Source organism: Carettochelys insculpta, chromosome 14 (assembly GCF_033958435.1).
Source record: "Carettochelys insculpta isolate YL-2023 chromosome 14, ASM3395843v1, whole genome shotgun sequence".
NCBI classification, from domain to species: Eukaryota; Metazoa; Chordata; order Testudines; family Carettochelyidae; genus Carettochelys; species Carettochelys insculpta.
In genome coordinates, this window is record NC_134150.1 from 43,547,204 (window position 1) to 43,563,064 (window position 15,861).

Here is a 15,861-nt window from a genome sequence, read left to right on the forward strand (position 1 = left end):
AACCTCAGTCCTTCCTCCCCCCGATAGGGCTGGAGTGTGAGGGGTCTCACTTGGGCCACATCAGTGAGGGTTTGGTTTTTTTTCCCACTTTTGTGTGGCCCCTGGCTGATTTTTCTGCGGCTGGGTGGCCCCCTTACTCAGAAGAGGTCCCCCACCTCTGCTGTAGTGTAGCAGATTTCACAGGGGAGACCAATGTTCCTCCAGCTGGGGGCCCTGACCCGAAAGGGAGCTGGGGGGTTAGCAAGTTATTGTGGGGGTGGGGTGTTGTAGTTTTGCCACCCCAACTTCTATCTTGCCTTCAGAGCTGGGTGTCCAGAAGTGGTAGCTCCAGCTCTGAAGGCAGTGCCCCATCAGCAGCAGCGCAGAAGTGAGGGTAGCAGTACCACAGCACTGGCTGCACTACAGTGATTTTGTGACCCTCCTCCCAACTCCTACAGTTACAGGGCCATGACGTTTCAGATTCGTGTAGCTGAAATAATGACGTTTACAATTTGTGTAGCCTCTGGGTGTGAAATTGACCAAGATGGACTATGACTTTGGGAGGGCCCAACATACGTTCTAATCCTTCATTCATTCTTGTGGCCCTTCTCTGAACCCTCCCAGTTTATCACCACCCTTCTTGACTTGTGAGCACTAGAACTGGACACAGATTCAAGCAGTGGTCACCCCTGTGCCAAACGAACGTAAAGAAACCTTTGTACGTCTCAAGATTCCTCTGCTTACGGCATCCCAGGTCACGTGAGTTATTTGGCCTCACACTGGGATTCCTTCTTCAGCCGATGGTCCACTGTGACTCCCAACTCATTTTCAAAGTCACTACTTCTCAGTACAGTCATCCATCCTGTAAAGGTGACCTACATTTTTTCTGCCTTGATGGATACGTTTACATTTTAGCCACATATTAAAACACACACCCATTTGATTACAATTCCCCATTTATTACGTAGTTTTTAATCCCTTTAACGTATGCCATGTTAATTTTATATCATTCTAGCTTTTTAATGAGAACATCATGTAGTGCCAAGTCAAATGCCTTACTGAAATTTAAGCACAGTACCTCAATACTGCTGCCTTTATCAGCCACACCTGTAACATCATAAAAAATCAATTTATTTTGATGGCTCTATTTATCGTACATCCACATTGATTTGCGCTAACTGCATTATCCTCCTTTCATTCAATATTAATCAAGTCCTGTGTCTGCAGCTCCATTGCGTTGCTCAGAGTTGATGTCTGGAGGTTAGTCCTATAATGGATCGTCCCATTTACCATTTTTAAAAATTGGCACAATATTAGCTTTTTTCCAGTCTCCTGGAAGAACTTACCCAGTGCTCCAAGACTTCCTGAAAACTAGCATTAAAGATGCGATGAGCTCCTCATTCAAAACTCTTGCAGGAGTTTTCTGGACCTGCTGATTTAAAAATGTCAGACTGCATTAGTTTCTGTTGAACATCCACTAGAGATGCGACGTTGCCAGCATAGATGAGATTGAATTATCTGTTTTCCCCCAATAATGAATGTAGTTTATAAATTATATATATTTAGTAATACTGTGACATTACCAGCTGAGTCACCCCTCCCTGCAACCGCGGGGCCTTATAGTGCCTTGCTGAAGTGACACCCGCCTGGGCTGCTCACAAACAGGCTTCCAGCATGCAAGCAGCCCCTGAGTGTCTCTGTATAACTGGAGCCTGCCAGCCATGATTGGCTTACACTGCAGTTCTCACCAGCCTTGGGTGACCCCCAAGACACCCCTGTGTCAGAGTTTCCCCGGAAATGTGTGTCCTCTACTGGCCAGCTCCCCACTTCTGGACCATACAAATATACTAAGTTTGTTGTTCCTTTAAAGGCATAATATACCAATATATTATCTTAAATATATATTCAAACACTTCAGTTCAAATGCACAAGGTTTGATAAAACAGTAAGGCAAGTTTGTTAACTACAAAGAGATTTGAAGCGAGTACAAGTAATGGAACATAATAATTAGAAACGGTTATCAGAAAAATAAAGATTAAACATTTACTAATGTCTTCAGTGAACAAGCTACATTCATTTCATACCAAAGCTTTGCAACACGTGTTCTTGCCATTTCCTGAGCAAAGTGACCCCACTCCTCACAGTGCAGCACCTACTTCCTTTGTCTCTTCAGGTGCAGCAATGGGTAGGGAGGAGATGGCGTAGCCTTTGAGTCTTTGTCCCTCTTTTTTATAGTTTGCCCCTCTCTTGAAAAATATTCCCAGCTAGGTGCTAGGAGCCAGAGTCTGTGGCAGGATATTCCCTGCTGGCTTTCTTTCTTTCTCTTCCTGCTTGATGACTGTTTTCTGCTTATATGCAAATTAAGCACATAATTCTTTCTTTAGGCCGTACCTGGTTGCTGGCTTCTGTTTGGTCAGGGCTCTGGGGTTTGGAACATGTGGTAATAACACCATACAGAGGAGACATAATTTCACATACAGCATATTAAAAATTGATACCTTACCAGCATGCTTCAGACAAAGATTATTACAATAGTGTGCAGGTTATGACTTTACGGGTGTATTCTGTCACAGATACTCTCTACTCTACCTTTTCTGAACAATATTACTGTTTTCATTTAGTAATGGACCAATACCACTTTCAGGGTTCTTTTTGTTCTTAATATATTTAGAAAACTCCTTCTTGGGCCACAACATTAAGGACCTAGATTCCTGCTTGTGTTCCTTGGCTTCCCATATTGATTTGCTTCTGTTCTTAACTTATTTATATTAATTATTCTCAGTTCCCCTTTTTTCCCTTTGTGTGATTGTGTGTAAATTAATAATAACATAGAGTTTAACTCCAGAAGGGACCATTAGATCACCTAATCCTATGCTGTACATCACAGCCCTTAAAATTCTGCATTACTCCTTACTGAGCCCCAAAACTTGCATTTGGCTAAAGCATATCTTCTGAAAGGCCATTGTCTGGATTTGAAGGCATTAGGAGAGGGCTTCCTTTGGCAGCTTCTACCATTGTTAATCCTCTTCACTGTTGGAGAAAAATAAAATAAAAAATTGTGCCTTATTTCTACTCTGAATTTGTCTGGCTTCAGCTTTCAGACCTTGGTTCTTGTTTTGCCTTTCCTTGTTAGATCAAAGAGGTCTGGAGTGCGTGGTATTTTTACTTATACTCTGAAACCAAGTTAGTAAGTCTTTCACTGTAAGGGGTTTCTTTTTTTTTTCTTCCCCCAACCTCAGATTGGTTTTGTGGCTTTTTTCTGCAGCCTTTCCAATTTTTCCACATTCATTTTAACGTGTGGAGGTCACGCAGCACTCCAGTACCAGTGCCCCTAGAGCTGGGAAGTTTGCTGGCAGCCCACAAGGGAAATGCGAGACACTGCACACCCTTGTTCCCACATACTCTGCTTTGTCCCTCGAACCTGCCTGCGCAGACAGAGGAGGTGCTGGCAGTGGCAGCAGATGCAGAGGAAGAGAGGCCCCAGCGCTGCTCCCCACCCTGGGTTTCACAGTGAGGCTCCCTTTGCAGGGGGCCGCAAGCTCCTTGTGACCCCAGAGCCCTGATGGGGAGGCTAAACCTTGCGGTCAGTCAGAACGGCTGTAGTGGCGTGTTCCCTTCTTGTGTAGGTGGTGTGGCCAAGCATGTGTCAGGGCCCACTGGGTCAGCCCTGGCAGCCTGTCCCTGCTCACTCAGCCCTAATCTCTCTACCCTCTGCATTCCCAGTGAATGGGGACTCTGCTGGTGCCACTGACACCGAAGAGGAAAGGTCAGTGGTGGGAGTGACCTCAGCAACTGCAGCTGTGTCGGGCGAGACTCCCAATTCCACCCTGGCCGCCCTTCCTGCATCGTCTGTCTCTGGGGAGCCTGAGGAGCCAGCCACCGGCTCAGGCACCCAGCCGCCTCTGGCTGCAGCACCGGCCTTGGACGCTTTGCCACCCGGGTAAGCAGCCCTGCTGAGGGGCTCATTCAGAACAGGCTGCAGCTCGCTCCCTGGCAGGGCGGCCTGGCTCTTGCTTCCACCATGGCTTGGGTCGGGGAATGGCCAACAGAGCAAGAGGGAGTGTGCAGACAGGGTGGAAGGAGCCTGACTGAGTCCAGCTTCCGCCCCGTGCCTGCAGGAGCAGCGCTAGTGGGGAGAGAGGCTCTGGTCTCCCAGACTGGCTCGGGGAGCAAAAAGCACCTGGGGCCCTGGCCAGCTTCTGGATCAGCCCAACAAGAGCCCATCTGGGATGTTGGAGTGGGCTGTGGACCAGCGCTGTTTGGCTGTGCGAGGGGACTTGCCTGCTCCTCCTGCAGCTGGGAAAGGGGTCTGGCCCTGCTTGCTTCATGTTCTCAGGGTCTGTACACATAGGTGAGCTCCATGTGCAGAGGATCTCACTTTGGCGTGGTTTCCCATGCTAGCTGTCTGTCCAGAGAAACGTGAGTCTCATCCACCACAGCGGACGCTCAGATGCTCACCAGAGGTGGAATTGGAGGGAGCTCTGTCCTGGGCCTGTCTCCGGACCTGGGCCTGTCTAGACTTACAGGGAGGTAGACAATACTCACAGCACAATCTGGTTTTCAGCCTCCTCCTGTCCCTTGCGAGAAAAGATATGAGACTTGGCTGCTCTGTCTGTCCCCTGCCCCCGGTGGTGTGCTGCTGGGTGCCTAAAGCTAAGCATCTTTCTGTGCCTCCTGTGTGGCTCTGGGTCCTGGAGGTGATACCAGTGCCCAGCAGAAGATGGGGAGGGGGATTTGGTGCTTGCAGTGGCTCTGGGCTGGGCAGAATTACACTGCTGCAAGAGTGGTTTCCTGGCCAAAGCTGCAGGACAATCGCCCAGCCTGCATAGCAGCAGAGTGAAAGCTTTCTCCACCTGCCTTCCAAGTCCCTTCCTTCAGTCTGGGCTGCTCAGGCAGCGCAGCAAGGGGAGTGTAAAGGGGAAACTGTCCCCCTGCATTTCCTGGGAAGTGAGCTGTTTGTTTTCCTTCGGCTAAGCCAGGGCCTGGAAGGTCAAGGCCTCGCTTACGTGTCAGTCACAGGTTATTAGGGGTAACAGCTCCATGTGTCTCTGTGGGGTGTGTGAGGGTTACTGTTCTCAGGCCTTGGCCTCTCTGGTTTCCAGGCAGCTGGCGGAGGCCAGTGCTCTGAAAAAGGCCTTTATTCTACCAGGAGCTGGGGCCTCTTGCTGCTCCTGTGGGTCAGACTGAAGCTCCTTTTCTGGTGCCCCAGCATGTTCTGGGCAGCTCTTCAGCCTTGTCTCCTTCCCAGCCTGAGTGGCGCTGACTGCCATGGCAGCCTGGGTGTGGCTCATGGACAGAGGAGCGGTGCAGGCAGCTTCAAGCCACCTCTCCATCACGTGCTGTTCTCCCGCCACCCATTTCATGGCACTGTGGAGCCACCCCGAGGACAGGCTAGTGCTGTCCGGGGCCTCGCTCAGGGGCACGTTCTTGCTTGTGTTGCTCTCGGGGACTGGAGCAGAGGATCCAACCTGCTGGAGGGAGCCAAATATTCACCTTGTTCTTCAGCATGGCGAAGAGGAGGAGGAGCAGCAGAAGCAAAGCCCCTTCTGTTGCACCCACTGGTTTGCAGGAACTTTAAGGGCCACCACGCTGCAGCTTGGGCCATTTCCTATCCGTAACAGGGCCAGAGGGTTTCCAGGTGGTAGAAAGACACTACGTGGGCTTGTTGTCAGAGTTCAGACTCATGCTCTGCTAAGCTAGAGCGCTTGGCTGCCAGCCTGCTCGCTCTGGCCTGCAATCGGTGGGAGTGGAGTATTTTCTGGGTCTCTCCTGGTGGTGCTGAGCACATCAGGAACTAGACTTCAGGGGCACGAGTGGCCAAGGGTGAGACCAGCCTTTCTTTCCCAGAGCCTGGCCCTGGCTCAGCAGCGCCCCAGGCTAACATGAGGGAGGGAAAAGGTTGGTGGTAGATGACCCAGAGCTGGCCAGTGAGCTTGTGGGGGCAGGAGGTTCTTTACAGGCTCTGCTCTGGGAAGGCTCATTTCTGACTCTTACCATGTTGGGGTACTGCTGGGTGTGATTCTGGCCAACAGTTTGGGGAGCTGCTTGGGGGCTGGGGAAGCAGTCAGCTGTGTCCACGTGGGAGAGGTGTCAGAGGAGGAAAGGGCCCCAGACCAATCAGAGTAGCAAGGCATTCCCGCGAGTGGTGGAGCTGGTGCAGGTCAGCTCGGTGGTGGCTGGTGAGGAGCGTGGAGTGCATGTGTCCTGGGTCCGGGGCTTGCTGCCTATTGGGGGTCTGGGTCCCCATGTGCTACTGGCCATCGTGCCCTCGCAGGTGGGTCTAAGGGACACCACATCACTTGAAAAGCTGCAGGGGTGCACCTGTGTCCCCTGGAGAGAGGCCATAAGGTCATCTCCCCCCATCTCCACTCCCTTCCCTTGTACTTGGGGGTCCCAGCTTTATTTAATGGCTGCCTGGAGCCTGCTTCTCTCCCCAGCTCTCACCTCCACCACACACCTGGAATTGACAGGGGCCAGGTTCATGTAGTGTGCTGGGATGGCTGTCTTGAAACAGCTGCACCAGATGCGGGGAGCACAAAGGAGTCTGATACTTGCATGAGCTGGCGTCTGTTCTTGAGCTGGACAAGCCTGGAAGGTGGTCTGAATAATTCCACCTCCAGCCGTGCCCCGAACCCATCCTCTGCCACCCACCGAGCCTTACGCTGAGACTTGCTGCCACATGGTATCTTGAAGGGAGGTGCAGGCTATGTGGGGTGAGAGCAATTGCTTTGTAGGGTTGGACATGTTTGGGGTGGGGACCCCTGTATGACATGGGTTTCCCAGCTGGAAGGGGAACGCAGCTGGAGACACAAGCTGCTGCGTGTGGTTCCTATCAGTGATGATCCTGTGCTGGGGAGGGAGCGCCGGTTACCCCGGTGTATACACAGTGCTGTCTCGCACACACAAAGAGGCACATTATGCTGTCTGGCGCAAGGCGGGGGGCTGTGGTTTCTTATATAAGGCACGGCATTTTGTTTGGCCTGCAGGTTACCTTAGCTCTGCCGTCTCACCCAGGCCACTGCTCCCTCCAGCTGCTGTGGGGGGCAACCGTGTCCTGCAGCCAGAAGAGTGACATGGATATGCATGCTGAGGCTGTGACACGGGACCTGGTTAAAACCGCCATCACCTTGCTCTGGGGGAGGGAAGGAATCCTCTGGTTGTTTCCCACCAGACGCGTCCTGGAGCGTGACTGGAGAGAGAGAGGTGCTTGCAGATAGATTGCTCACATTCCCAGGGAGTTTCACTGGAAGCTTCGTGCCTGGGCCTGGGCAGTGAGCACAAGATGCAATGCGCACGCATGAGCAAAACCCAGACACTGACTTCTTTGCAGCAGGTCATTGGGAGGGTCTTTTCCGTTTTTACCTCTTACCCTGACTTAGTGCTAGAGTCACAGCAGCCAGCTGCGTTCTAGACTGTTCTTTGGGGGGTGGGGGTGCATTCTGCTTGGCTCAGAAAACAGGCTGCAGCCAATTTAAATATATACACATTTTAATTACAGATCATAAAAACATCTTTGAACGAGCAGGTTTCTGATTGGCTGGACTGGTTTTTATCTCAGCTCTTCCTGCAAAGGGACGGTTGATTGTGCGATGACCCCTGCTGGTCTACTGTCTTGCGGAAGCTCAGCTGTTGCTGGACCCTGAAAGAATACAGAAACTAGTTTATTATCCACATTTTTGCATCCATGTTGCAATAGTCATCCAGTGTCTGGGTAACTTCTGTTTGAAGACACTCAAACCTGCATTTGTCAAGATGCTCTTTGATGTGCTCTTCACAACTGTCCACCTGGTGGGAGTTTGGCAAGTAACTTGCCCTTCTTGATGGCCTGGACGAGTTGCAAGCGCTTCAGCTCTCTGTGGGTCTCCTTTTCCTTCTCACCTGATCAAACAACACTGTTACCAACTTTGTTGCTGCAGTAATTGTGGCTTGTCAAATACTTTCCCCCATTTGGCAGGATTCCCGAAGCAGTAAGTGCCCTTTGTTTTGATAGCATTAACCAGGGATGACACAGAGTCATCCTGTTCATGAGCATGCCGAAGGCAGCGTGTTGCAGAGATCAGGAGTGACATGGTTTGCAGTCGCATGAAGAGGCGCTGGTGAGTTTTGCTGGTAACAGCACCTTTTTCAATCCACCTGCTGGCTGCGTGTTCCAGGTCTGGAATCTGTATCAGATGACCTGATCACTGTGGTTTCTTTGACACCAGGGGAGCTGACAGGCATGCTGGGCCATGGGCCAAGGAGTAAGGGGGGTATCCAGCTTCACACTCCTGGAAGGGGTACGGCCAGTGGTGGGAGGGGTAGGCTGAGGGCCACTGGCCTGGAGCGCTGCCCAGACCACAGTGCTTTCCTCCCGCTGTGCTGCCCGGAGAGCACAGCATGGCGCCCTAACAGCATCACGGAACGCCGCAGCAGTTCTCTGGTTGTGATTTAAAGGGCTGGGCTCCAGAAACCAATGTCAGTGCTGCCACAGTGAAGGTAGTTGGCGCCTTGGGTCCCTTTAAATCACTAGGCCCCGGGCTACAGTCCCCTTTGTCATTCCTGCCCCTCCCCCCTTGCTGGCAGGCCTGTTTGACACCAAAGACCCAAAAGCCAAGTTAGCACGTACCATATGCAGAAGCATCCTTGTATCCACTTCCGCTTTAATATGGTAGAGCTCTTTGGCTGCTTCAGCACCTCTGCTGGTGATGCACTTTGGTACATCACCATTGGAAAAGACTCCAGCGAGTGAGAAATATTTGGGTGCATCTCAAATCCTCTGTTCACAGCGGAATTTTACAGGTCACTGACTGCTCATAGGGTGCTGCGTTTATAAACTTAAGAATACCAATCACCTGGTATTTCTTGCAACCTACCTTAGATCCTGTCCAGCACTGTCTTTCTGCAGTTTTCACAGAGTTTCTGGTGTCATATCAGTCAAAGACTTTGATTACAGAAGTAGCTTTATGAAATGCTTTTAGGATTTGCCTCAGGTGATCAGCAGCTGATGCATTGAGTGAGTGGAATTTGTCTCCACCCTTCAAACTTCTGCACGCTTCCTTTGTGGCATGCTATTATCTCCTGGCTTGAGGTTCCAGCCGATTCCCTAGCTTAGCATCTCTGTTCTTCTCATTGTTCCATCAGCATGGAAAAGTGACACGGATCCTGCGTGATTACTGAGAACAGTTGCCCTTGAAACATCATCTCTGCATTTTGAAGCATTTGGAGAATGGACTGGTAGCTGCTGTAATTGTCTCTTCCTTATCAGACCTAAATTTGGTCATCTTGGTCATGGCTGCAAGTATTTTGACGCTGGATTTTTGACTAGGTTGCAGAAGCTGCATGTCTCCTCAAAATCAAGTGCACCTCTCAGATTTCTCCATTTCTGCTTTGTCAGCATCTGCAATTAGCAATCGAGATTCATGTGTATCTGACATTACAGCCAGTCCAGTAGGTATGTTAAACCCCTCCGAGGTGATAGAGCAAAGAACAGCCAGCCTTGCGGGGCGAGGGGGATGAGAGAGGAGTGACCTAACTTTTCAGTCAGAGGGAGTGGGGGCACTGGGGGGAGAAAGAGACATGGCAGAGCCAGAGATGCATAAATAAAGAAGTGTCCTACATTCCTCACGCTCCTGGGTACACAGGGCAGGAGCCGATGTCTTGCAGTGGCAGGGTTTTTGGGGTGGGGGACTGCTGCTCTCCCTTGCTTTCCTGCCCCCAAATGGTGCCCCTGCTGCATGGATGTTTAGAAGCAATATTTGCATACCCTGGACAAAAAGATTCCAGACTTGAATGTAGCAGACTGGGTGTATGCTCATGTCTGAAATTCCTCCAGTAGTGGCAGTGTATGTTGAGTCTCAGCACTGTCAAGCTTTTAAATGACTTATTGGTACAACCCAATGTCTTCAGCCTTAGACGCCTCTTTGAATGTTAGCCAGCCTACATGAGTATCCCCCTCCATCCCTGCTTACAGCAACGGATAAATTCGTAACGCTCCAGAGCAGCCAGGGCTTCAGGTGCCAGTGCCAAATCAGGCAGAGTATGGGACCTGTAGTGCATGCTGCAGACACCTCAGAATATCCTGCGCCTCCCCAGGACGTGCCATGAAGCTGAAGAAGAGAACACCACCCCGGCCAATCGCAGCACCAGGTTAATTTGGGAGAGTCCGTTCTTCACGTGCTGCGCAACGGCTTGCAGTGGTAGGTCCGTTGTCTGAGTGGCATGCAGCTGCCCTTTCCTTACATTTCAGCATTGTAGGGGAGTCTTTGGCCATCTCAGTGCCTCGACATCCATACTCATAGGCAGCTGCTGTGTAGCGGGTCTGGGCTGCCAGCTTGTGACTGAAACTATTCCAAGATGGAATCACCTGGGTGTGAGCAATTTCAGGGTCACTTGGCCTTGGCAGGACGTCACAAGGTAGTCATCTTAAAAGATCCCAGGAAAGCTGCTGAACGATGTTCATTCGTAGGTGAGAAGAGTTTTATTTTCTCAGGTACTTTTTCATGGGGAATTTGTTCTGGGGGTTTCAAATGTTGCCTACTGGGGAAGAGATCTCTTTACCCAGGGCAAATAAATTACTTTTTCCCCACAGTGAAATTTGCTGTAGTGTGGCACCATCTGCAGCCTGTGCTTTCAATGCCACTAGACATTGAATGGAAGGGGTTATTTCCAGCAGTGCGCTTTGAGTTGGTGTGTGATCTGTGTGATGGTCGTGTTCATGGATGAGGTTTCCACCTGCATTAATCAGTACAGTTTCCTTTGAAAGGAACATACCTCCCTGGAATCTTCCCACTTCAGTTTTTGCAGTGATGGTGCTGAGCTATGTCAACTCATCGTGATTGAGGCAAGGTCCATGAAGGTGTAGTCTGTCAGTTGTGAGACCCAAACTCCTGGTGTAACTGTGCAGCACGGCTTGTGTACAGTGGTGTGATGATTTTGGAACTGGCAAGTACTATAAACACGATATCAAAGTACAGAAAATGCTTTGAGAACACAACCCACAAAGCAGCCAAGTCGCACTGAAAACGAACTGCTCTGAAATGAAATATGTGCAGTCTGGTGTCTTGCCAGAAACCCAAATAATCAAGGAAGAGCAAATAGAAGTTGAGCAATACTTCTGTTTGGGCCAAGAAATTAACATGCACCATGATCAAGAAGGTGAACTCTCATGAAGAAATACAGCTTGTTGGTGGCATTCAGTTTTATCAAGGAAAATTCCCAAGGCAACACACGCAAACCTGTTGAGTGTTGTACAGCTGGGAAATATGGGTGCTGATGAAGCCGGAGGAGCAACAACTGCCCAGCAAAGAGGGGGCACTTGAAAGAATTCTGGGGATTTCAATCCGTGGCCAAGTCCCCAGTGAAGTGATCAGACAATAGAGTCGAGCCCAAGACGTTGTTGAAAGCAGGTAGAGTCAAATGGGAAGGCTGGGAACGAAGATCGGCTTGCTGATAATTGAGGGACCACAGCTGTCCCTGACTGATACCCACAGGAATGGAAATGACCCCTTGGCCGATCTCCAGTGAGATGGGAACGCTTTATTGTGAAAAGGCATGGCTGCACGTGGAGAAGGAAGAGCAGAAGATGGGTTGTGATCAGTGCAGTCTATATGAGGGCTGAAGGATTGCTCAATCAAAGTTAATTACTAAACACATTGCAACTGAGGCACCTTTCTGAATGTCGTCTGAAGGATGATGCTAATTGCTACCTCGATATCTGTCAGCCAAAGAAGAACTTCCTGCACCAACTGGGGCAAAAAGGAGCTGACCTCTGTCCACAGCAATCACCTGCGTGGCATGATCTGAGGCTTTCATTTGGCTATGTCAGACTGAGGGATGGAAGCAGTCTATACAAAACCACTTGCCCATTTGGAAGCATTTCATCAGACTGACTTGCCAGCAGAACATCTGCGCATATTTGGTGACCTGAGTTCCTGCTTCAGATTACTGGCAGGTTGGGTATCATCAGCTAATGTGAGGCTTCGTAGAAGAAGAGTAGATTTGCCTTGTCCATGCTGTGAATAGAATGAAGTTGCAGAACCTCAGTATTTTTCTAATCTTGCCTGTCATGTGCTGCTGGAATCGCTTGCAGCTTGAAGGGAAGTAGAGCTCGGTAGTGTTGTAGCAGCTTGGACAGGAGAAGAGGTCTCTTGCTGCACAAAAGATAGAGACTCTTCAATCAGATAATAAAATGCAGTGTCATAGAGGGGCTGTTGTTGCATTGCAAGCAGATGTTTTTGCTTTACGATTCATTTTACTCAAGTAGAAAGAAAGGCAACTTGAATGATTTTGGCATTTTTAGTAATCAGGTTTTCCCCACGTATTCTGAAAAACATGTGAACCTCTCCTCTTTGAAGTGCTGCCTCCCTTAGGCTGGTTGTTCTCTCAAACGTTTCCGTTTTGTGAAGTTTTTGGTCTGCCATGTATGTTTTCTCTCAAGGAAACAGTGCGATGGGACCAGCCTCTGGGGAGGACATGCTTGTGGTGGTGGGTGCAGAAGCAGAGGAAGATGAGTCTGTTGCCAGCATCAGAGGATTTTGTCCAGAACTGATGACTTGTGGCAGTTTTTTACACTCTTCATTTTTCTCAATAACGAACACGTTTTTCACAGTTTGTGGAGTGCTTTTTTGATATAAGCTGAAAGGGGCTTGTATCTTCCATATCTCATATAGCACAGCTTCCCTGCAGAGGTAAAACTCCCAGTGTGTGGTGTTAGCATGACCATCATTGTTTCCTCTTATACAAGTATGGATGCTTGCACTAAATCAGATCCAGATGTTACCAAAGTGGACGTTTTTGTTTAGTGAGTGCTTTGTTTGAAGTCCACTGTGAAGTGGTGTATTGTCCTCTCCAGCACCAGTACAGTGCTGGTGGTATGGAGTCCTGTCTTGGTGCTTGAGATGCTTAAGAGCTCCCATCCATTTCTAAGTACTTCCGTGAAGCTCATGAGATAGCTATGCATGGTATTAGAGGAGCCGTCAGTAACCCCGGTTTTGATTCTTCCCATGGTGGACGTGGCAGATGGGTCGTCCTGGCTCGTTGGGTGTTTTTATTTTCACTCGATGGGGGCAGCGATATTTGCCCATTTGAAATATAAGGCTCTCTCCTGCTGATCAGAGCCAAACCTGTCCCAGTTCTGGGGGACAGCACCGATGTGTTACGTGACACCTACTGCCCAGGACGGGTTTGATCTAGCCAGCTGTGCTAGGAGTTTTCCCATCCTGACCAAAGTATCAGCCATTTGATTACTCCAATGTCTCCTTTGCCAGGAAATGACCGTGTCTCAGCAGACTCAAAGTCGTGTTACGCTAGGCTACACAAGTGCTGCGAGTCCCATCTAAGTCTCCTTCTAGCAGAGATGATGTCTTTTATCCTCACTTATGCTGGGGGACGAGCAGAAGCCAATATTGCTGACCTATTCCTTTTTCTTTAACTTGGATCTGAAGATCTTCTGTGTATTGTCTCTGAATCCTTCAGGTTGGCAGGCGTATTCGGAAACCAGCGGCGAGAAGCCAGCCTGCTCTCAGTAGCTGTGTGTAGGGCTTGGCGATTTTCTTGTTTGACGTCATAGGTTTGCTGTTGCTGTGCATGGACCCTGTTCCCAGATTACCAGACTTGCTGTGTCGGGGGGGAGCTGAATCTCCCAAAGGTCACTCAGCGCCCCAGTTTGACTGCTGGGTAGGCAGGATGCTCAATCAAATGCATTCTGGTGAGCTTTGAAAGACCTCGTTCGGAAGGAGGAGTCTGGTTAGATGACCTGTCTGCACTGAACTGGAAGAGATTCCCCAGCTGAGCCGAGAGAGTTAGCCTGAGAAGGCCCTGGGTCTTAAGGCTGGACTGTCCTTGTGCTCTTGTCAGTGTGCATTTGGCTGCCATCCCAGCTACCTTCCCTGGGCCTGGCTCAGCGTTCTTCCCTCACCACACAGTAACCAAGTTCCTGACTCCGTGTGCTATTAGCAGAGTTTGGGGTCGTTGCTTTCTTCAGGTTGCCACAGAAAATGGGAACGTGTGCTCCCTTGCAATGCGTGGTCTGTGCTGGGGCAGACAGGCTCGCCTGTGCCACTCTAGGGAGTATTCCCAGTGTGCAGGCATTGCAGGCTTCTCCCACAATGCACCTGGCCCTTTGTTCTGTGTCTCTGAGATGGTGCCGTTTATTACACCTGTAACTTCAGTTCGGCAAGTGAGTGAGCAAGCTACAAGCCTAATCCTATTGCTGCATGTGCAGTACTCAGTGCCAGATCTATGGTGCTTCTGCGTCCACATCCTAAGTCCTGCCTGAGGAGGTCCCTGCCTTTCACGTGCATCCTGGTCACTGGACTGGTCTCGTCCAAGTCCTGTTCACATCCACGGAGAGCGAGCCACACCCTGAGGATGCCCAGAGGACCCAAAGTTTATTTGTATGGGGTCAGACATTTGGGGCGTGTAGGCTAAGCCCACGGGTCCATCCATGACTGCTACAGGGCTGTGCCACTGCGTTGTGCTGTTTGCTGGAGGCTGTGGCATGCGGGTGTTTACCTGCTCAGGTGGCTGCACCCGGTAGAGTGAGAAGTGTGGTCACTTCTAATGCGCTTGCCCAACGCCCAGAGCAGATGTTCGTTGGCCAGCTTTGCTGTCCTTGTTCACTGTGAGCCCTCCACCCAACTCCTGGGCCTGTTTGTGGACATCCCACCGGAAGGGAAAAATGAAGGGTGGTTTCTACTGGTGAGGTGAGTCCTCATTAACGTTCCTTGCCCTCTGTCCCAACGTCTTCAGAGCCATAGGTCAGAAATGCCCCTCAGCGGAGCAAAGTGTGGTGCAATTGGGGCCACACACGGTGTTACGCTCTGGGAGGGGAAGAGGTGGCTGAGGAGCCCCAGCAGACGCTGGTCACCGGAAGATCCAGAAGCGTCCAGAACAGCTGCGCTGGTCCTGCACATGAGCACGCAGGGCCTTGTCTCAAAGCTCTCCGCTTGCCGAAGCCTTATGCAGCAATGATTCTGGATGGTCCCGCAACGCATTGGTGTCAGGCTTGAGCTGCCGGCCAGTCCTCATTCTGTGCGTGGGCAGAGCACAGCTGAGGCTGAAGCCACATGCAGAGGCTCCTGGTGGAGGGCACAGGAAGTGGAGCCGGGGAGAAGTCTGGGAGTATAAGGCAGCCAGCCGTGCCCCAGGATGACCAGTACCACACATTCAGAGATCATGAGTCAGGCCCCAGACATCCTGAGGCCGGCTTAAAAGCCATGAACTATTCTTCAGTAATAGATTTTGAGTTCTGTCTGTTGCCTTTTGGTTTTTGAGCCTTTAGGTGCACTTGCTCCCTGTCACCGTGAGGGCTGAAAACTTGCTTTGATTACATGAAAGCTGAGCTGCTCAACTCATAACTCGACTCTCGCAGCTGGTGCTTTCAGAAGAATGCTGGTTATGGTGGGACTGGCAAGGAAACCGCACATCTTGGCAGCCACTGCTACTCTGGAGTCGTGGGGGAAGCCCGATCGCTTCCAGCGCTGCCGGGAGACGCGTAGTCTTCTGGCCTCTGAACTCCCAGCTAGAAGCAGCTTTTGAACCCAAAGGGAATGGGAGTTAAACTTGCTTTTCATTGCAGGTCTTGAGCTCTCGGAGTTGAGCCGGCTGGTGCGGGCCAGACACAGGTGTATGTTGGCAGTGTAAGTGCACCCTCTGTGGCCAGCGACAGGTCTCAGTCTTTGCTCCGGAATCAAGTGCATGCAAGGAGTTAGGGCCACAGCAGCTGTCAGTGTATCATCTGACTAACATCTAGCGCTCTGCTCCGGGCTTCACCTCCAGAGCAGCTGGAGGGGTAGTGGGCCTAGCTGGTCTTCCCTAATGGCCTCTCTCAAATGGAGGCTGCTTTCGCTTGCTACAGCAGCGTCCAGGCCACTTTGGATGGCTGCTCACTTCAGTGTCCTGAGG

The 15,861-nt window shown here is 50.5% G+C and overlaps 1 protein-coding gene across 3 annotated transcripts in view; it reads left to right on the top strand.

Moving 5' to 3' along the window:
- Window positions 1-15,861, top strand: part of WWP2 (WW domain containing E3 ubiquitin protein ligase 2) — an 80,146-nt gene that overhangs the window by 38,773 nt on the left and 25,512 nt on the right. For all 3 annotated transcript variants that reach the window (XM_075009047.1, XM_075009045.1, XM_075009046.1), the window contains one exon: window positions 3,703-3,919. In XM_075009047.1, the coding sequence (XP_074865148.1) occupies window positions 3,703-3,919 (217 nt within the window). The remainder of the gene's footprint in view (window positions 1-3,702; window positions 3,920-15,861) is intronic.